The sequence below is a fragment of the Lepidochelys kempii genome, chromosome 2 (assembly GCF_965140285.1).
Source record: "Lepidochelys kempii isolate rLepKem1 chromosome 2, rLepKem1.hap1, whole genome shotgun sequence".
Taxonomy (NCBI): Eukaryota; Metazoa; Chordata; order Testudines; family Cheloniidae; genus Lepidochelys; species Lepidochelys kempii.
The window spans coordinates 56,958,071-56,979,699 of NC_136381.1; the positions used below are offsets into that span (position 1 = coordinate 56,958,071).

Genomic DNA, 21,629 nt, shown 5'->3' on the forward strand with positions numbered 1-21,629 from the left:
AGTGAAAGTGTTCTTAAAACAAACAACATGTGCTGGGTCATCATCCGAGATTGCTATAATATGAAATATATGGCAGAATGAGGTAAAAGAGAGCAGGACACATACAATTCTCCCCCAAGGAGTCCAATCACAAATTTAATTAGCGCATTATTTTTTAAGGAGCATCATCAGCATGGAAGCATGTCCTCTGGAACGATGGTCAAGTATGAAGAGGCATATGAATCTTTAGCGCATCTGGCATGTAAATATCTTGCGTTGCCGGCTACAACAGTGCCATGAGAACTCCTGTTCTCACTTTCAGGTGAAGTAATTAAGAAGTGGGCAGCATTATTTCCCAAAAATGTAAACAAACTTTTTCTCTTAGCGATTGGCTGAACAAGAAGTAGGACTGAGTGGACTTGTAGGCTCTACAGTTTTACATTGTTTTGTTTTTGAGTACAGTATGTAACCAAAAAAAATACATTTGTAAGTTGCACTTTCATAATAAAGAGATTGCACCACTGTACTTGTATGAGATGAATTGAAAAATACTATTTCTTTTGTTTATCATTTTTACAGTGCAAATATTTGTAATAAAAAATAAAGTGAGCACTGTACACTTTGTATTCTGTGTTGTAATTGAAATAGATATATTTGAAAATGTAGAAACATCAAAAATATTTAATACATTTCAATTTGTATTCTATTGTTTAACAGTTGGATTAAGCGCAATTAATTTTTTTGAGTTAATCGCGTGAGTTAACTGCAATTAATCAACAGCCCTACTTTTTGTAAAAGAAAACAAAGCAAAGAGAAATATTTAAATAACTGACTCCAAGAAAGCAAAAATGTTAGTGTTAAAGTTACATATGACATATACGTCTCTTTTAGCACTTGTGTTCTACTTTTTAAAATGAATTACATTAATATACAAGTCTGTGTCTGTTTTTTACAATACAGAGCCCTTTTTATCCAAATTTTACAAATTTATACAAATTTTACCTTATATTTTTAAGTTTTTATATAGATAAACATACAAGCTAAATTCTGTCTAGTCCTGTGCATGCAGGTTAGGGGGCAGGTCACTTCTTGTCACCCATGCAGAGGCTGGGCAGAACGTTGCTGCTAAGGGCTTATCTGAGCTGTCAATATGATATGGCCATGAAAAAGCCTAATGTAATCCTAAAATGCATCAGGCAAGCTATTGCCAGTAAAGGTAGGGAGGTGTTATTACTATTGTTCAAGGCACTGGTGAGACCTCATCTGGAATCCTGTGTACAATTCTGGACTCCCATGTTTAAGAAAGATTAATTCAAACTAGAACAGGTGCAAAGAAGGGCTAATTTGGATGATCAGAGGAATTGAGAACCTGCCTTACAAAAGGAGATTTAAGGAACTTGGCTTGTTTATCCTAACAAAACGAAGGATGAAGGGAGATATGATTACTCTCTATAAATACATTAGCAGGATAAACACCAGGAAGGGAGAGGAGCTGTTTAAGTTAAGAGCTAATGTTGGCACAAGAACAAATGGATATAAACTGGCCATCAGTAAATTTAGGCTTGAAGTTAGACCAAGGTTTCTAACCATCAGAGGAGAGAAGTTCTGGAACAGCTTTCCAAGGGTAGTAGTGGGGGTAAAAAAACTAAGTTGATAAGTTAAATTGAGTTGAGATTGCCCTCAATGGCATATGGCCCATCTGCGACTGCGATTAGTAAATATATTCAATGGCTGGAGATGGGACACTAGAGGGGGAGGACTCTGAGTTACTATAGAGAATTCTTTCCCAGGTGTGGCTGGTGGGTCTTGCGCACATGCTCAGGGTCTAACTGATCACCATATCTGGGGGTAGGAAAGAATTTTCCCCCATGTCAGACTGGCAGAAACCCTGAATGGGTTTTGCCTTTCTCTGTAGCATGGGGCACGGGTCACTGGCTCTTTTGATCTACAGTAAATGCTGGAGTCTCTGTAACTTGAAGTCTTTAAATCAAGGTTTGAGGACTTCAGTAACTCAGTTAGAGGTTATGGGCCTATTACAAGAGTGTGGGGGTAAGGTTCTATGACCTGCGATGTACAGAACATCAGACTAGATGATCACGATGACCCCTTGTGGCCTTCAAGTCTATGAGCTCTGCATCCTACCACTCTAGAGAGGAGCAAGGGCATGATTTGGACCACAGAGTGTATCAAAATAGTAGAAGGCCTGGTCTACACTTAAAAATTAGACCAACCTAGCTATGTCGTTCAGGACTGTTAAAAATGTTGTGCCCTGAGTGCTGTAATTAGGTTGACCTAACCCCTGGTATAGACACAGCTAGGTCGATGGAAGAGGTGGATTAACTACAACAATGGAAAAACTCTTTATGTCGATATAGGAAACATCAGCAGTATGGTGCCGACAGCTGCGACGCCGTAGCTGTGCCACTGTAGCAGTTGTAATGTAGACGTACACTAAGATATGCGGGACCAAATTCTGTCCTCAGTTATGCCATGAACTCTATATGGACGTCAGTTATGACTTCAGGGTAACCCAGGTGCAACTGAAGACAGGATTTGGCCCATAGTGTAACAATAAAACACAGAAATAAGGACATGGACATCAGTGATACAATAGCTGGCAACCTTAGATCATATACTTAAGATATCTTGAAAATTTCTTAGAAAGGTCTCCAATGTGTCTTATTTACCAGTTGGGGGCTCAAGTATTCTGCATATATTGAGGATTCTGTCTGTTAGCATAGATAATCATAAGCATTCAGCTACAGACTTCCTATTTCCACATATCTATACTACAAAGCTCCAACATCTACAAGGTCTTTACCACATAAGCTAACAAAAATCTGATGTGTAAAGATCTTTATTTATTTCCCATCACTTATTAGCTTCTGTCATTTGTTGGATATGTACTACATTAATGATCAGAACATATTCATTCTAAATTTTTTTTTTTTAGTATCTGAAAACATTCCAAGCATAAGCTAAACTGCCTTGAGATAAAATAAATAATCCTCAAAACAGTTTCAGTGACAATGGTCCCTGAACACTTCTGTGACTTTAGTATTAGATTTCAGATAATCACTAGAAACGTTCATGGGGCAAATTATAAAGTTCAAAATGAAGATAAACATATATAGTAAGGCAGACATCAATTACCAAATTTTCTGACTCCTTTTTTTGTTTGTTTGTTTATAGAATAAATTCAAAGGAAACCAACTTTAATTTCCAATAGCTCTATTCAGACATAAGATAAGAACTGTTTGTACACTCTGTTAGTGTCTGCAGAATTTAATGAAAGCATAAATTCTTCATCATTACAGCTCTGAAGTAATTATGATGTCTTGCCTCCATTAGTCCCTCACCTCTGTTTGTTACACTGTCTAACAATTCTTTGTGACTTTTGTTTCAGATTTTCCAACTAAAATTTGCTGGGGCCCAATATCTAAATGGAGTGGATACAACTGTGCAAAAATGCTTTTTTTGGCACCCAGTTTGAAAAAGCTGACCGCCTGCTGTAAGCTAGAAGTAAAAACTTTAATTCTGCTCATCTATATCTGCTGATAGTTTATGTAGTAGTTGGCAAGAGGTTGAAAAAAGAACAGGAGTACTTGTGGCACCTTAGAGACTAACAAATTTATTAGAGCATAAGCTTTTGTGGGCTACAGCCCACTTCATTGGATGCATAGAATGGAACATATAGTAAGAAGATATATATATACACACACACACACAGAGAAGTTGGAAGTTGCCATACAAACTGTAAGAGGCTAATTAATTAAGATGAGCTATTATCAGCAGGAGAAAAACACTTTTGTAGTGATAATCAAGATGGCCCATTGAGACAGTTGACAAGAAGGTGTGAGGATACTTAACATGGGGAAATAAATTCCATATGTGTAATGACCCAGCCACTCCCAGTCTCTATTCAAACCCAAGTTAATGGTATTGCATATTAATTCAAGCTCAGCAGTTTCTCATTGGAGTCTGTTTTTGAAGCTTTTCTGTTTCAAAATTGCCACCCTTAAGTCTTTTACTGAGTGGCCAGAGAGGTTGAAGTGTTCTCCTACCGGTTTTTGAACATTATGATTCCTGATGTCAGATTTGTGTCCAGGAATCATAACACTGAAAAACCGGTAGGTGCCACAAGTACTCCTGTTCTTTTTCCGGATACAGACAAACACAGCTGCTACTCTGGAAGGAGTTAAAAGTAATCTGTGAGATACAGCACAGCCTAGTGGCTATTAATCAGCTTACAGCTTTAACACAGAATTTTCTATTGTTCCACAGAATATGTGCTACAAAATCCCCAGAGTTAACTCATTAGGGAACATCTGACTGAGAATCTAGCCTAGCAAAAGCCTGGTGTTGGACTGTGCAGAGAGGAAACATCCAAATCATACTGTATTTTAAGACAATGTTCCTGTTAATTTCTTAAGGATCACTATGTGATGTAGAATCATTAAGCAACTTCAAGGTGAACTGAAATCCTCTTTGGTCCACCTTGGACAAAATCCTCTAGTCCTTATTCCAGCAAAGTTCCCATCAAAGTCAGTAGTGATCTTGTCTGATTACAATCTTCAGGAGTTAGCCCTAAACTATTTATTGTGAAAATACAGAAGGCAAGATGACCTGTGGAATTTAACCATAAAAAGATATAGTAGTACATGCAGGGGTGGATTAGCCACTGGGCCAACAGGGACCCTGGCCAATTGGGGGCCCCCGGAAAAATGTGTGCCCCCTCATCCTGACCTGCTCTTCCCGCCCAGCACTCCTGCTGGGGAGTGGAGTCAGGGCACAGGAGGCCAGGGCAAGTCCCTGCGCCCCAACCCCACTCCTGGCAGGAGTGACAGGCAGATGGAGAAGGGCAAACTCCCTGGCAGGAGCACTGGGCGGAGCAGGTCAGGGTGCAGGGGTGCACATTTTTCCGGGGGCCCTCCAATTGGCCAGGCCCCTAGCCTCAGGCCCCATTGGCCTAGTGGCTAATCCACCACTGCTGTTCACTCTGCATCGCTGCCTGCTACCACTGCTGTGCCATCCTTCACTCCGCTGCCATTGGCCGCTGTGCTGTCACTTTCTGTGCAATCACCCGCCTCTCTACTGCAACCTTTGCCATGTCCCATCACTTAACCCAGCTCTCAGTGATTTCACCAGTTACCATGGAACCTCACTGCTAGTGAAGGGTGGGCAGTCTCTTTCACTGAAACACGGCCCCACAGCAGCTCTGAGTCTCAGCACTTAGACCTAGTTATCAGTCATTTCAGCTCTAGTGACAAAACTAAGGACTCTCCCATTGAATCTAATCTGCTGTCTTTAAACAATTGAGGGGGGAGAGTCTAATGGCATCTAGGACTCTTAGGCAAAGCCTACACCACCAGCTAGGAGCACCTATCCCCCCCTCCCTCTCCCCCATCTCACTGGGATTTGGCATCCCTACCCACTGCTTAGCAAGTGTAGTTCAGCTGAGGGTTACTCCCATCAATCTGGGTGTGTTCAGTACAGTTCTGCTGCTCTTTACTCATACAATCCAGGATAAAAACATTTAATTACCTCTGCATACAAAGCAATTTGTAACCCACCACCAGCCAAAATTGATCACTTTGGCAACAAGACTTTGTGTGCTGAATACCTAGGCAGAGTAGGTGTGTTCATGTAAATATAGTCTGGTCCTGAAATATTTTTCCCCCAGCTCATCCATGGAGAGCTTCATTCAGACCCTGCTTACACCTACAAGAACCAGGGGGACTGCAAGGCTCTGCTGCCCAAACACACTTGACTGGACCAAGGCCCCACCCCAAACAGTAGAAGATCCTGAGGATGGTGGACCAAAGCAGTAGGCACCACAATCTCCAGTGGGGAGGCAGTTCAGACCACCACAACCACTTCACAGCAACTCATGGGGAAAGAAATCCTAGCTGGGGGCATGGAAGGACCAAAACCCTGCTGCTCCTGCAGCAGCTCCTGGGTGGGGGCCCTCACTAGTGTGGAAGACAGCCTTTGCCACTACAATCCTGGCTTTTGCTCTCCAGCTGGGCCAAGGGAAGAGGGGGCTGCTTATCAATGCAGTAGGCTGCTCCTCTTGCACATCAGGATCTCCCTCCTCCCTGGTCTGTCATTGTTACTCCTTCTCTGGTGACCAAGGGAGAGGAGGAGAATCCTGGCTTCCTCCCATGTTTCCCTGATGGACCAGGACAGAGGGAGGGCATAGCCCACGGCTGGGCCACCTTGCTACTGCTGTCTCCTCTGCTACTTCTCTTTGGCTAGAGGAAAGGATGGTTCAAAACAAAGTCCCTAAGGTTGACATTAAGTCCCCCAACTTTCAGGAATGATGGTCCAGTGAGAAAAGGTCACCACACCCACCCTTCCCAAAGAGAGAGCCTTGTTTGTGGGTCTGGTTCCCTCTGACACCACTAACCCACAGAGGGCTCTTGACACCACATGGAGACCTATGCTGGGCTGACATAAAGTACCTCTTCACAGAGGGCCCACTGCTCAGGTGGTGAGGGAGGCTAAGCACTGGCCACCTAAAGAATAGCAGCAACAGGCTGGGGCACCATGCTCCCAGGCCTGCCAGAGATTGGCTGTGGGTTGAAGAAGAAGTCATCGCTTGCCCACTTGAAGAACAGTCGCAAACCCCCTGCCATCCCAGGGGAGGGCTTGTGTGGGTAATCCTGCCACCACCACCCAAGCAGGGCCCAGGACCACATCAGTGGGTTGTGCCTAGGACACTGGTTTGCCTTAAGGCAGCTCTACTCAAGCTGCGTAAGCAGTGAACACTGCTGCCCAGTGCCCACTCTGTTTCAAACGCTATTAACACCATCAACTGCTGCCAGATAACCAAAGATCCCTGAACTCCTGTCTTGGCATGTTAAAAAGCCTTTCACTTCGCTGTTATGTGTGGTGGTGCAAATAAATGACTGAGAATAGAATAGCTACTGAAGCTAAACAGACAGAATGAACAAGAGAATACACAGGGTTTTCTTTTATATCAAATAAATTCTGGCAAACATTCTTGTCTTGTCTTAGTTTAGCAGAATCTGAAATACACACATTCTGCATAACACAAGAGGTATAATTGAAATACAGTTGTAACTACGACACCATTTCAGGGTCATTCTGTAGATTAAACAGTATGCATTTGTACCTAATTTTCACAAAGAAATTTAGCACAAATTGGCTGGCCATTTGATTATAGCAAGTATATGAATGGATGAGTCTATCCTTCTTCCTTATAATTATGCATATAGTAAAGTGCATTTTGCATTCGTACCCATGCAAAATCAGTCTGTTTATTATTTCAGTGATAAAATTCCAGTTCCTTGCAGCAGCAGTTCTTGTGTTCCGTGATGATTTGAAGCAATCATCTTATTCTGAAATTCCTTAACCATCCTATTTCATTAACAAGGTGACATTCATACACAGGAACAAGTTCTTCTCAGAAGGACCAGAGAATAATCTTAAAAGAATCATATATATTCCCTAAAACAAAGAAAGAAAAAAACCACACAATCTTGTTGTCACTTTTTGGCCCAGAAACTCAGGGGGAGAAGACTAGGATGAGGAGCCCAGGGAGTGGGGAGAAAGATCTGGCACAGGATAGGCTGGAGTTAAGAATGGCAGAAGGAATCAGGCTTGGGAGAAAACAGAGACAGAAAGGTATGAGACCACCAGAACACATTCCCCTCCAGAGCCTGGAATGGAAACCAGTTCTGGAATGGAAACCAGGGATAGCTCAGTGGTTTGAGCACTGGCCTGCTAAACCCAGGGTTGTGAGTTCAATCCTTGAGGGGGCCATTTAGGGATTTGGGGCAAAAATTGGGAATTGGTCCTGCTTTGAGCAGGGGGTTGGACTAGATGACCTCCTGAGGTCCCTTCCAACCCTGATATTCTATGATTCTATGATTCTTGAGTCTCAAAACTCCACTGCTGTCAGCAAAAAGCTGTGAAACTCACTGGCAAAGTGTCTGTCTAATCAGTTCTAGTGTTGGTCCACATAGAGAATGGCAACCTACTACTGCTATCAGTTACTCCATTTGCGCAAGTGGCAGAGGTCTGTGTGGTGGATCTAAAAGGTCCAACCTTGCTGATGACTAATGTGGGTGTCAGTACGATGAGATTTCTATTTTTTCAGTTAAGTTTTTAAAAAACTTGGGAAATTACATTAAAAAGCCACTGTGTTAAAAGGACCTTATTAAGGTTGCAACATCAAGCACTCAGATGTTAGGAAAATGAAGAATTAAGATTACCTGTGAATTACCTTTTTGTGCATATGTATTATGATGCAGCCTTTAATTACATGATCACATATTTTTTGCACAGGATCCTGGTCTCATGTGGTCACTGGTGGGCCTGCTCTAATGGTGGAGCAGGTTTGTGAGTAAAGGAGACTATTGTCTGTAGGATACCTGCCTTATGTAGTGCAAAAATTGGAAGGTGTGAATGAGGAAGGGAACTGTAGGAAGAGAAAAGGTGGGAAGAATCCCACAGACCACAGACTAGGGACTGAATGGCTAGGCAGCAGTTCTGCAAAACAGGACCTAGGGGTTACAGTGGATGAAAAGCTGGGTATGAGTCAACAGTGTGTCCTTGTTGCCAAGAAGGCCAATGGCATTTTGGGTTGTATAATTAGGGGCATTGCCAGCAGATAGAGGGACGTGATTGTTCCCCCCTATTCGACATTGGTGAGGCCTCATCTGGAGTACTGTGTCCAATTTTGGGCCCCACACTACAAGAAGGATGTGAAAAAATTGAAAAGCGTCCAGCGGAGGGCAACAAAAAAAACTTTAGGGGACTGGAACACATGATTTATAAGGAGAGGCTGAGGGAACTGGGATTGTTTAGTCTGCGGAAGAGAAGAATGAGGGGGGATATGATAGCTGCTTTCAACTACCTGAAAGGGGGTTGCAAAGAGGATGGATGTAGACTGTTCTCAGTGGTAGCAGATGACAGAACAAGGAGCAATGGTCTCAAGTTGCAGTGGGAGAGGTTTAGGTTGGATATTAGGAAAAACTTTTTCACTAGGAGGGTGGTGAAGCACTGGAATGCGTTACCTAGGAAGGTGGTGGAATCTCCTTCCTTTGAGGTTTTTAAGGTCAGGCTTGACAAATCCCTGGCTGGGATGATTTAGTTGGGGATTGGTCCTGCTTTGAGCAGGGGGTTGGACTAGATGACCTCCTGAGGTCCCTTCCAACCCGGATATTCTATGATTCCATGTGGTTTTGTGGTTAAGGCAGTTCAGTGCTGCACTGGGGAACGCGGTTTTCTCTCTGCCTCTGCCACAGAGTTTCTGTGTAATGCTGGCTAAGTCACATAAGTCTGGATCCACAATAACTAGGGCCCCACCAAATCACCATCCATTTTTGTAAATTTCACAGTCACAGCATTTTAAAAATCTTGAATTTCATGGTTTCAGGTATTTAAATCTTAAATTTTATGATGTTGTAACAAACCATGAATATGTATTTTAAAATGGCAAAATGTAAACATGTAAAGCCCTTAAGACCCAGTATTTCTCAAACTGGAGGTCCTGACCAAAAAGGGGATCACAAAGCTATTGTAGGGTGGTCACGGTATTGTCACCTGTACTTCTGCACTGTCTCTGTGTGACAAAGGGGAACTTGGAAATGGGGAAGAGGAGAAAAAGAGACATGGAAGCGTGACCTGGAAATAGGGAGAAGAGGAAAAGAGAGAATATATGAAGTGAGGAGGACACCATCTAGAGAACAAGTAAGAGGAAGTTATTTTTGCAGGCAGTAAGGGAGGGGAGGAGAGAACCTGAAAGATGGAATGAGATGGTTATAGATGGAAGACAAGGAAATAGGTGGGATGGTACCTACTTAATGTAAACCACCAAATGTTAATAAGGAACATATAGGGTCATTAGAGTGATACATACATTAATCCCTTTGTCTATAGTTCTTTTTCAAAAAAGAACTAGATAAATTCATGGAGGATAGGTCCATCAATGGATTAGCTAGGATGGGCAGGAATGGTGCCCCTAGCCTCTGTTTGCCAGAAGCTGGGAATGAGTGACAGGGAAAGGATCACTTGATGATTACCTGTTCTGTTCATTCCCTCTGGGGCACCTGGCATTGGCCACTGTTGGAAGACAGGATACTGAGCTAGATGGACCTTTGGTCTGACCCAGTATGGCCATTCTTATGTTCTATAGTGGCAGTTCGTTTTCTTATTTACACAATATCCATAATCCTTCCAATATGTTAAGAAGGATTTGTTTGTTTGCTTGCAATAGACTTGTTATATCACCTGTGCTAATTTTATTTTTTAAAATAAAGTTTTCAGGAAACTATAATATAGAGGGACAACTTGAGTTCATCTACCACTCAAGTAGAGTCATTCCTGAGGTAAGAAAAACACAAAAATTTCATAAGGAAGTTGTTGTGTACAGTTTTGGTGCAATACTATTTTCAAGGGAAGTATACATGTAAGCAATCTATTTTGCTAATTTTTGTAACCTTTAACATATATATTAGATAAAGTGTATATATATTTTAGTGAGTACCTTCGGCAATTGCATCTTTAAACCGCTAAGTTCAAACGTCGTATTGACCGTCTCTGCAAAATAGGGACAGTTATAAAAGAAGTGGTTATTTATTCTTGGTCCTTAACAATGATAAAGTGAACCATGCCAGTTAAGTTTCCATTGACTTCAGAGGGAGTTGGACAGAGACCTTATTTCTTACTCTATTTAGGTTTTCCTTAAAGTGCAGAATGCAACTAGGAAATTTGTCCGACTTGTGTCAGTGGTCTGGACATCATTAGTGCATACATTCAGAATGTAACTGACACTATATAAGTCTGCCCCTCTACTAATCTACTTGTCTCTGACACCTTCATCCCCAGCTCCCTTTGCTCTGCCAATGATGCCGCCTTTAACACATTTATCTACCTCTCCCACAACCATCTTTGCACATTCTGTCACATCTCCCTCTTGGTAAACTGAATTAAACCATAAGGCCACCACCCTCACCTCCTCCAAACCTACTCCTATCATGATGCCTTCAAAGGATTAGCCTGAAATAATAGTTAGGTTGAGGATTGGTTGGGAGTAGCAGATATTCTTTTTTTTTTAAAGGCAAATGTTGATTGCATGATTTATCCCTCATCCTTCATTGCTTGTACTCTTGTATTTTGAGTTCTTTGAGTCTGAGACTGCATCATGACTCACGTTATATGTTTGGCTAGTTCCTAGCATATTGTTAGTACTACCCTAACCATAATAAATTTAATTGTGTATGTTTGTGTGGTGTGACCGGGTGTCTTTAGGTCACATCCTTCCCCCCAGCACCCCAGTGCAGAAGATTTGGAGCCCTGCTACTTGTGCTGAGGTCTTTGTAGTGCTACCAATATTTAGAGAAGTTTACAAGGGACAATTCTCCAAATAAATTGGGGTTCTAGGGGCTATTATAGTTCCTAGGGTCTGTAAGGTCTGCAGGTGCATTCTGGCAAAGTTTGAGACTTGCCTGACATTTAAAAAATGTTAACAATGTAATTTATTCTTTGTGAGGCTGGTAAACAATATTATCCCCATTTTACAGATGTAGAAACTGAAGCCCAGGGAGGTTAAAGCCAAAAGTTTTAACCTTGGTGTGTGTATATATATTTGCTCAGCACCTCTGAATAATGATTTAGGGGTGCGTGTGTGTGTGTGTATATATGACATCACTGACATCAGAAAGAGCCACAGACTCTTAGTCCCTCTGGATTTAGTTGCCTAAATTTAGGTGCTCAAGTTTGAAAGCTTTGGCCTGCGTGACTTGAACAATGCCAAAAAGAGTCTGTGTCATAGCTAGGATTAGTCGCTTGCTAGTTGCCCTCAGTCCCTTGCTTCGGCTACTGAATCATGCGGCCTTTACTGCTGTTGAGCTGCCCCCTTCTGGCTGCCCAGCAGATGCACTGGCTCAGTTAGAGGCAACCAGCTGGTATCAAATTTGTGGTGTCTCTAGTGCTATCCATGGTAGTCTGCGCAGAAATTCTCCTTTACTTTTCTAGGTCCCCCGAATTAGGGGGCCCGCAAAAACTGGATGTGGTTAGCATGGTTTTATATCATCATCTAGAGCTATTCACAGACACAGAAATATCCCTGTCCGTGCTGGTCAGTTAAACAGCTTTCTAACAAACCTGCCAGCAACAATGTTTAAACAGGATTGTAGCTAGCAGGGTTCTGTTCCCTGTTTGGCAAAGGAGAACTCCCAAGTTTATGCTTACCTCCCTTCAGAGTTCCACAAAATGAGTAGTCATCATCAAATCCATGGCAAATAACTTCTTTCCCTTGAAATACATTTGCAGCATCATACCATAAATCCATGCTACCCTCCAAAAAGATTATATCACTCCCTATAAAAAATAAGCAAAACATTAACTGATTAAATCTCCACAAAACACATTCACTCCCTACATGAGGTGAGAATCATGCATACTAATGGTGACTAGAATATTAAATTTAGTACTCACATAGGCTGCAACTCAGCAAGGTGTTTAAGTATGTGGCTACTGGTTGGGAAATTATTCTTCACTCCCCACAAAAAACAAGTATTCAGATTTTTTGAAGGGTGTTGTTGAAACACCAAAAAAATGGGGGGGGAGGAATTTGGTTTAAAATGGCAAATTTTCAAAGTTTTTGGACAAAAAAAACATGACATGAAAATTGGAGTTTCCACTGAAAGAAAACTGTTATAACTGAAAAGCCATTTTCCATCCAAGAGAAATATGGAAAGTTTTCAACCATCTCCAGTGTTTAGACATATGCACCCAAGTTGTTCCACTGAAGTTAACAAACTACACAGGTGATTAAAATTAGATGCATGCTTAATTATATTGAAAATATAAAAAACTGTAGCCCCCAATTCAGCAAAGTGATGTATGAACATAAATTAATTGAATCCAGCAACCCCACAAGTTAAATATCATCACCCTCACCCACCTCCATTTCATATACTTGAATGAAAGGCACTGTGGAAGCAAAGAACAACTGTCTGGTGCTACTTTTTAGGTATTTATAAAGACACAAAGTGGAATAGCAGAGCCAGGAAAATTATTAATAAATATATATACTGTCTCAGTCAGAGTGTAAACTAAAATTAATCAGCAATTTTACTTTGTGGGGGAATGCTTTTAATTAAGTTATAAAACTGTTCCTTCTTCTTGGGATGCCCACAATCTGGACACTGGGTTGCTTCTCCTTCTGTTTAATCAGGTAGATCAATGAATTGGTAGAAGACTTCAATTCCTTTTTCTCCTCGGCTATAGTAGCACTCTATCTTCACACAGCAGTCTTATCTGTACTTCTGCAGGAATCAGGTGCTACATTCAGCATCTCAACTGCCTAAAGAAGGTGGCTGCTGCTATAAAGAGGAAACTCAGGAGGTGATCATTACACAGAGGAGGTATGGTACTGGTTGTAGCAGGCCCTGTGTCTCTCTCCCTTTGAAAAGATCCACCAAGATCACATACCCCCTATGAGGGGACTGCTGGGTGACACTGAATCATGCCATGAAGGGCCTTGGGTAGACGACAATGTCCGAACACATTTTTAAAGGTGTTAAATCCTATCTACACTTGCGTTCAAAATTGTGAGTTAAAATGTGTTAGCTAACACATTTTTAAATGCAATCTATTTTTCTAGTTTAGACAGGGTCTTGAATAGAATGAGGAAAATCTCAGACACATAGGAACAGGCACTCTCCTGGCACTTCCACTCTCCTCCTAGCACATATAGCATCTGTCAAAAGTCTCTTCTTTCCCTATAAACAGTCACTCCATCTTATTCAGTTATGAAGTGTAAGTTCTAAGGACCAAACTTTGTTGTGTATTTTTAATGTTTTTCATATTATTGAGGCACCAGTCAAGGCTCCATAATGAAGACTGATTTGAGTTTGGCATTTAATGCATGAATATACTTTGAGCCCAGTTTTCTAAATTGTATGTGAGCAATTGTGTGCCTAATTGATGCACAATAGTCATGAATGGTAAATTGAGTAACTGCATGAGCAAATGGCAATTGTTTGTCTAACTGAATTTGCACACACAACTACTTTATTAGTGTGTAAAATGATGGATGGTAATTGCATGCACAAGTGAGTCACATTTTAGTGCATACATCTTTACATAAATGTGTTAGAAAATCAGGTTCTTTGTATATCATCATGATTTATCTTTTCATGTTCAATCATGAAAAATTTCCCCTAAATATCCTTCTCATTTAGAATAGAGGTTTAGAGATAGAAGTGACCTATCCTCGTGCAAGTACAGAATTTAATCCCCCAAATTTGATGGAAATAACAAAAAGTGACTTACTTGGAATCCATAAAAGAGTAATTTTCCAACGACCTTCACTAAAGGAACAAGGGACTATACCAAGGAAGAAAACATGGTCCACAGAATCTAAATTAAAAAATATGTAATAAAGTCAGCATGAATAGCACTCTCCATCAAAAAATGTTTGTAAATGATCCTTCTAGATGCCTTCTTAGAGGCAGAAATAACATCATTCCACTTTTGAAATTAAGTTTTAAAAACCGTAGGTTAATTGGGTTGAGGATATTTGTGACAAACACACGCTGTTGTAGTTATGTATGTTTTGAAGACATGCATTTTCCACACTATCGCTGAAGGGAGGCTATTAACACGATTGTCAGACAAAAATATCCCCATCCACACTGGTCAGTGAAACTGTCTTAGAACTTGGTTGTCACTAGCATGGCTTCCAATGTAATAGAACCTTAGTAGATTATTCTGTACCATGGTTTGTTTTCTGAGTGACCACTGCTGTACTTTCTACAAGATGCAGATGTCAGTGTAAAATACAGGATATAGTACAAAATGCACTGGCTGTTCAGTGTTGGAAAGCCTATTATTTCACATTTTAGAGGGAATCCAGTTCAATACTTTTCTTTTAATGACCGAAATCATGTCAGTTTAGTTTACTTGTACTGTCTTTGCAGGACATGATGTACTATTTTATCCATGATGAAAACGTAATCTGATGGAGTATCTGAGGAATGCTGAGGATATGGAATAGGTTGGGATATAATGTACTGTGGTATTTACTGGTTGCTATGCTAACTGTTCTTACTGTACTATGCTGCTGGCTGATATTCCTAAGAAATTGTAAATTGTATTGTCAGGGAGCATAAAACTCAAGCATAGGCACTTCTTAACATTTTAACAAAAAGAAAATAAATGCAAAGCAATTGTAACAGCAAATATTCTCTCTCTGTCTTAGGTTACAGCTCATTCTTACTAATAATACAGCACGTGTGATGTGTATGGAACTGTACAAGACATGACCCCTGCCCTGTAGAATGTACAGTCCAAGGCTCTGATCCTGCACCAAGCACCATGTGGGCAGACTCCTCTGCCCACACAGAGTTCTGTTGACATCAGTGGGGTCCCTTTTGGGTGACTCAGTGCCAGATCATGGCCTAAATTAGAGCCTATGTACCACAGCAAAGGAGTAGGGGGAAAAGAGGAGAAACAATTGAGAGCAAAGTGGAAAACTGCCCTCCCTCCCCAATTTCTTTTTCAACTTGTACTTTGTTAGCTGTTCCTATTGGCCCTGGAAACTGGTGAAACTGTGGAACTCACATGAAGTGTTCCTATTTTCCATACAGCTAAACTTCAAGTTCTATGAAAATCTATCTCACAGTAAATTTCTTGCATTTCTTGTTCAACTTGATTAATCACAGCATTGGAGAAGCACATTGAAATTTGTCTTTTAAGTTTTTCCGAAGTCACCAACACACATGCCTGTCCTGATCAGAAAAGCTAACCTCTCTCCCACCCCATACCTTCCCCAACATGGACTGTGGTAATATCTATGGATGCACAGTGTAATTACTATCATACAGAAATTGCAGAATACCAGAAAAATATATACACGCAAGCTACCGAAAAAGAGCAAAATTATTCTTAAATCTCTAGTGGATCATTTCTTTATCTTTCTGGACTCCTCAAAGAGGCAAATACAAGAGAAAGGAAGACAAGTGTTTGCTGAGAGGATATCCATTCTTGTGCAAACACCACTGAAAATAAAACAATCCTTTACTTACCACAAAAGGAATATGATATTTCTACATCTGAGGATCTGCAAAGCACCTTTTTTCCTTGTGATTCAGTGAATCGAGAAGTAAACAGAATGAAAAAAACAAGCTGAAACATGCTTGCATATCTTCAAGCCTTCCAAAAATAAAGGGGGTACTATCTGGGTGAATATTTTACTTGAACACTTTGTTTTCAGGAAAGAGGAACAAAGTTAGGCTGAGTCATCACAAGCCACATGATTACTGGGTTTGTTTTGGGTTTTTTGTTACATTTCCTCAAATTCTCTGTACACTTAACTTGATATTTTACTGCATTTATGCCAGCTATCTTTATAATAAAGTTATGGGAAGAAGGGGAAATTCTGCATCTACGGTTACATTTTTCCAAGGTGATCACATTTTGGATTGTATTAGCAATTTGGTTTTAAGCCACAAACGAATAATGAAAGAGAAAATATTTTACACCAAATAGGGAAGTTGAAAAAAAAAATCTAAAATAGATGATTACCACAATTACGTAAAAGGAAGTGTAGTTGATTTGTCAGAAGTAGCATCTCAAAGCATAATTACCATGGCTGAGGAGAGCTTTGCTGTGTAACATAAGAAATTTAGAAAATCTTTATTTAACTGATTTTAAAAAGTTCACTTTCTTATTAAGATACATTAGCCAAAGATTGTCCAAGAACATATTTCACACATAGCTGATCATCACTAGGAAATCTTAGTATTCGTAATAAAATTGTGAGGAATCTAATTAGATGACAATGCCAAACCTAGCTGGGACAAGGCTTAACCATGACTAGCTGACATGATACAGAAGATGACCGTGTCAGCTAACTCATCACAATTTAACACAATTAAATTTAGTGAAGACAAAGCCTGTAGACACATGAACTTGATATCATTTAGCAGCATGTCCTCTACACATGGCTATTCCTTTAGCCTCCCCCCCCCCTTCTCTTTTGATTTCTCTCTTTGTATTTATCATTACTGTTCCTGTACTCTTGCCTGAAGAATGCACTTTGTAAAAGAGCACCAGGCCCAAGTACTGAATAACTGGGAATTAGAGTGAGTAGGAGAAGGACATCATGCATGGTATAATCAATAAGAGGCATGAAACTGACCTAGCTATTTTTTTATAGGAAAGACCCCTCGACCATCAAACATGGGGCCCCTGATGCAGTGCCCACAAGTAGTTAACCAACATATAAAAAATAAATGAAAATAAAACTCCTCACCTCTACATTATTCCCTCTTCTATGTTTCTCACTGTGTTGTGCCTTCTCTCTCTTACAATATACTAGAAGTTCTTTGGGGCAGAGATTTTCCTTATTTCATGTCTTCCTCAATAAAGCACACTGTTGGTGCTTACCAATGAGATTTGGAATATGATGCAGATGAGTGTTAATAAACTCAGACAACGCCCAAGTCACCAAGGATGGGGCAAACTCAGTCATGTGAGGCCAATGTCTATTGTCTTCAAAAGAAGGATGGCTTCTGAGATCTGAGGATCTGTCTTATAACTGTCTTATCCGACTGCATTCTAATGACTATTTGCTAAACTGAAGTCTATAATATTTCTATAATCTCATTAATTTTGGCACTTTTTATTTCTGCCAGACTTAGTGAAGAGCTTAAGGTCAAGATTTTTAAAAATAGAATCCTAACTTTAGGCTTCTAAATCTATTCTAGGCTCCTAAATAAGTGGCTTGATTTTCCAGTGGTCTGAGCAGCCAACAGCTCTCATTGAGTTCAGCAGAAGTTGTTGTGTGCTTAGTATTTTGGAAAATCAGGTGACTTATTTAAGAGCCTAACTTTATGCTAGAATTTAGAAAATCATAGCCTACATTCCAGATTTAAGACTAGTTTGAAACCAGTAGGCCAAAATTTTCAAGCACCTTGAGTATTATAGTTCTCTTAACTGTACTTTCTATCTACAAAGACAAGACAAAAATTTTATGCAACATATTTCACTTTCGCCGATTACCTCAATTCTGAAAACTAGACTGGATCAACACTCACTCAACAAAATCAAGACTAATTCAGTTCTCAGCTATCTACATGGGTATCAAAGCTTATCACCACCTTTAAGAGAGGAAACTATTGTCTGACTGAAACTATATGTACAAATTTCTTCCAAATATATTTAACCTGGAACCTTGTATTAATGATATTACTATTTCATCACAATTAACCTTCGTGATTCTTAAATATTTCTGCATGCCCTTCATAGATCATAAATTGTACTTTTCACTTAGCAAAAGTTATTTCTATAGTGTAAATTCATATATTTAATTATTTTTTGTTGTTCTGCACATAAGAAATCAATTAAAAGATTACATACAAAAAAGCAACTTTGGTAATTTTATCTGACCCGCATACCATAGTATCTGAGTGCCTCACAAGTATTAATGAATTTCTTTCACAACACATGAGTAATGTAGAGGCGTATTTTACCCATTTTATATATGGGGAACAAGCACAGCGAGATTAAAGGCTTGAATTTCAGAGGTTGTTTCACAAGGCATAATACGTGGAATCCAAGGATGTTGGAAAACAACTTTCATGGTGACCCCAAAGTGGTAAGAGAGTGATAGAATCCATTAGATGCCTAGAACACTTGGTAGGAACAATGGGGACTTCAATAAAAATACGAGATACTACCAACTAATTGTTTGTTAGTGAAGTACATGAATTTCTAAAGGAGATTACAAATTTCAAGTAAGAAACAACAGCTTGCTCTAAAATATTTTCAAAACTATATGAAGATCACTAGAGTTACTCTGGATTGATGATGTTTAAGATCAGGGGCATGCACAAGGGGGAGTGGTAAGCAGGAACATGAGCTCCCTCAATAATCGGTGTGGGCACAGAACTCCTCCAGCTCCAGGGCCACTGCGGGGAGAGCTTGCTCCGCTGGGCCTATGGGGAGAGTGAGCTTCTCTGGCCCCAGGGGGAGCTGACAGATCCTCTGGTCCCGGTGCCGCAGCAGGAGCACAGAACATGCCCCTCCAAAACCCATCAAATTTTTATTCCTGCGCACACCCCTGTTCAAGACTGAAATTAAGTTTGTACACATGGCTTTCAAGTTTGTTTTCCTTTAGAGGATTTTTAAACAATACAATAGGATGGAACTATTTCTTGATTTCTGAATTTCTGTAGTTTTCTTAACTAATATCTATATTACAAGGTACATGTACATATTTTAGCTATCATATAATTATATATTGTGATATGTATGCATCCCGTGTAATCCATATCCACCATATATTTATTTTCGAAAATTACTTTTGCAGTGAAAAAAAATCAGTTTTGCTTTAAAAACAGCAAAATATGTAATTAAATAAGAATAAGTGGCAGAAATGCATAACATAAGAATGGCCATACTGGGTCAGACCAAAGGTCCATCCAGCCCAGTATCCTCTCTACCGACAGTGGCCAATGCCAGGTGCCCCAGAGGGAGTGAAACTAACAGGTAATGATCAAGTGATCTCCCTCCTGCCATCCATTTCCACCTTCTGACAAACAGAGGCTAGGGACACCATTCCTTACCCATCCTGGCTAATAGCCATTAATAGACTTAACCTCCATGAATTTATCCAGGTCTCTTTTAAACCCTGTTATAGTCCTAGCCTTCACAACCTCCTCAGGCAAGGAGTTCCACAGGTTGACTGTGCGCTGTGTGAAGAAGAACTTCCTTTTATTTATTTTAAACTTGCTGCCCATTAATTTCATTTGGTGGCCCCTAGTTCTTATATTATGGGAACAAGTAAATAACTTTTCCTTATTCACTTTATCCACACCACTCATGATTTTATATACCTCTATCATATCCCCCCTTAGTCTCCTCTTTTCCAAGACAGAATGAACAGACAGCAGATTAAATATGTTTTCATATTTGTAATGGCAAAAAGAAACAGAAGATAGGGGAAGGATTTAGGGAACAGAATGTGTCATAATAATAGATTTTTTGGAATACTAAAATAAAAGGGTAAGATAGAAGGCAGTCTCTCTTTATTAATTATTGTGAGTCCTATTGTAACACTGAGCACCCCTATAGTCACACCCTACACACAATTGTAATAATCTTTGTACAAAATATGCCTTGTGAGATATTGTTTGAAAACTAATAACTCACTACTAACAACCTTGTATGATGTATGTGGTGGGTATTAAGAGTTATGGACCTATGCTGGAATGATAACTAAAATGTATTCAAACCAGGCACATCAGGGGGAGTTGGTAAACAGGACTGCTTAGACAAATGAACATGTATTTGATTCTGTGACCAGCCCAATCTTTGGCAAAGACAATGAAGGTCCATTTTTACATATTAGGTAAACAAAGCTATTAAGCTAACAAGCGGGGAAGAAAGAGCATGAAGCTTCCTTCACCATCAGACTCTATGTCATCTTCCTCACAGCTTAAGTAAACTTTCCTTTGACAGGTAACCCTCAGAAGAATCGATTTCAAAGGTTTACTGGTCTATACAGACAGGGGGCTGAATGATACCTCAAGTGATAAGCAATTGAATCAACTTATTGAATACAATATTAGCACATCAAATAAGGTATTTTATGAATGACTGTAACATGACTGGTGATTTAAATCATTGTAAAATGTATGTATTAATACTACATAAGGAATAATGGATACTAAATAATGGAAACTAATTTATATTAGGCTGTACAGTCTGCCCAGACAGGAGAAAATGTCACAGCTATCTACCTATCTGCTATGTAAATTAAGCATGGCAGAATCAGAAACAAAAGAAGCCCTATTTATATACAGGGAGAACAGCAGGTGGTCAGCTTCCTGGTGGACACAGCAAGCTAAGCACATAGGAGGTCTTCCTGCCTCCTGAAGCAAGGTCACTGAACTTTGGGAGATGTAAAAGCAGGTAGTGAAGCCATCTTTGGCATCCATTACTAGACAGAGACAAGGGAACAGAGCCCTTGCAAGCTGAGAAAGATGGATCATTCAACCAATGGAAGGGGTTGAAATCTCTCGAACTGAATATAGGTGAGAAAGCTGTTTAGGTAAAGATCTTTCACTGAAGGCAGCAAGGGAAGCCAGTATCTTGTACTTTTGTGGAAGGTCCTGACTGAGAAAAAGTCACACATGGCTGGGAAGAATGACTGGTGAGAAAAAACATCTTGAACAAAGCCTGTACCTTGCTATATTAAGTTTTAGACTTTTAGATGCGGGATTTCGCTTTTATTTGCTTGTAACCCTTCCTAACTTTATTCCTTTCACTTAGCATCACTTAACCTATGTCGTATTGGTAGTAAATTTGTTCTATTTTACTATAAACCAGCTCAGTGCAGTGCATTCACCCCATGTAAATTAATAAGCTGTGATGTGCTTTTTTGTCTTCAGAAAAACAAACAAACCTTATTATTTCTCTGAACTGTCCAGGAAAGGCTGGACATGGCAGAACACACAGTTTTGGAAAAATCCAGGACTGGCAGTGTGTTGGGGTCCCCCAGCAAGTAGTAACCAAGGCTGGTGGGGCTGCAGAGCTGTAGACAGGCTGCTGGGGTCAGAGCTGCTGAACCTGGGCTGTCTAGACACTCAAGGTGTGACCTCCATGCT

The 21,629-nt window shown here is 40.1% G+C and overlaps 1 protein-coding gene across 2 annotated transcripts in view; it reads right to left on the reverse strand.

Moving 5' to 3' along the window:
• The window catches only part of LY96 (lymphocyte antigen 96), a 44,617-nt gene extending 28,394 nt beyond the window's left edge, over positions 1-16,223 (reverse strand). Inside the window, exons 1-5 of one of the 2 annotated variants that reach the window (XM_073330806.1) lie at positions 16,044-16,223; positions 14,290-14,376; positions 12,202-12,330; positions 10,496-10,548; positions 6,863-7,452 (exon numbers count right to left, since the gene is read on the reverse strand). In XM_073330806.1, the coding sequence (XP_073186907.1) occupies positions 7,363-7,452; positions 10,496-10,548; positions 12,202-12,330; positions 14,290-14,376; positions 16,044-16,152 (468 nt within the window). In that variant the 5' untranslated portion in view covers positions 16,153-16,223 and the 3' untranslated portion in view covers positions 6,863-7,362. Of the gene's footprint in view, positions 1-6,862; positions 7,453-10,495; positions 10,549-12,201; positions 12,331-14,289; positions 14,377-16,043 lie in introns of those variants that run through there. The other variant, XM_073330807.1, reaches the window with a different exon arrangement.
• Between the last annotated feature and the right edge of the window lie 5,406 nt (positions 16,224-21,629).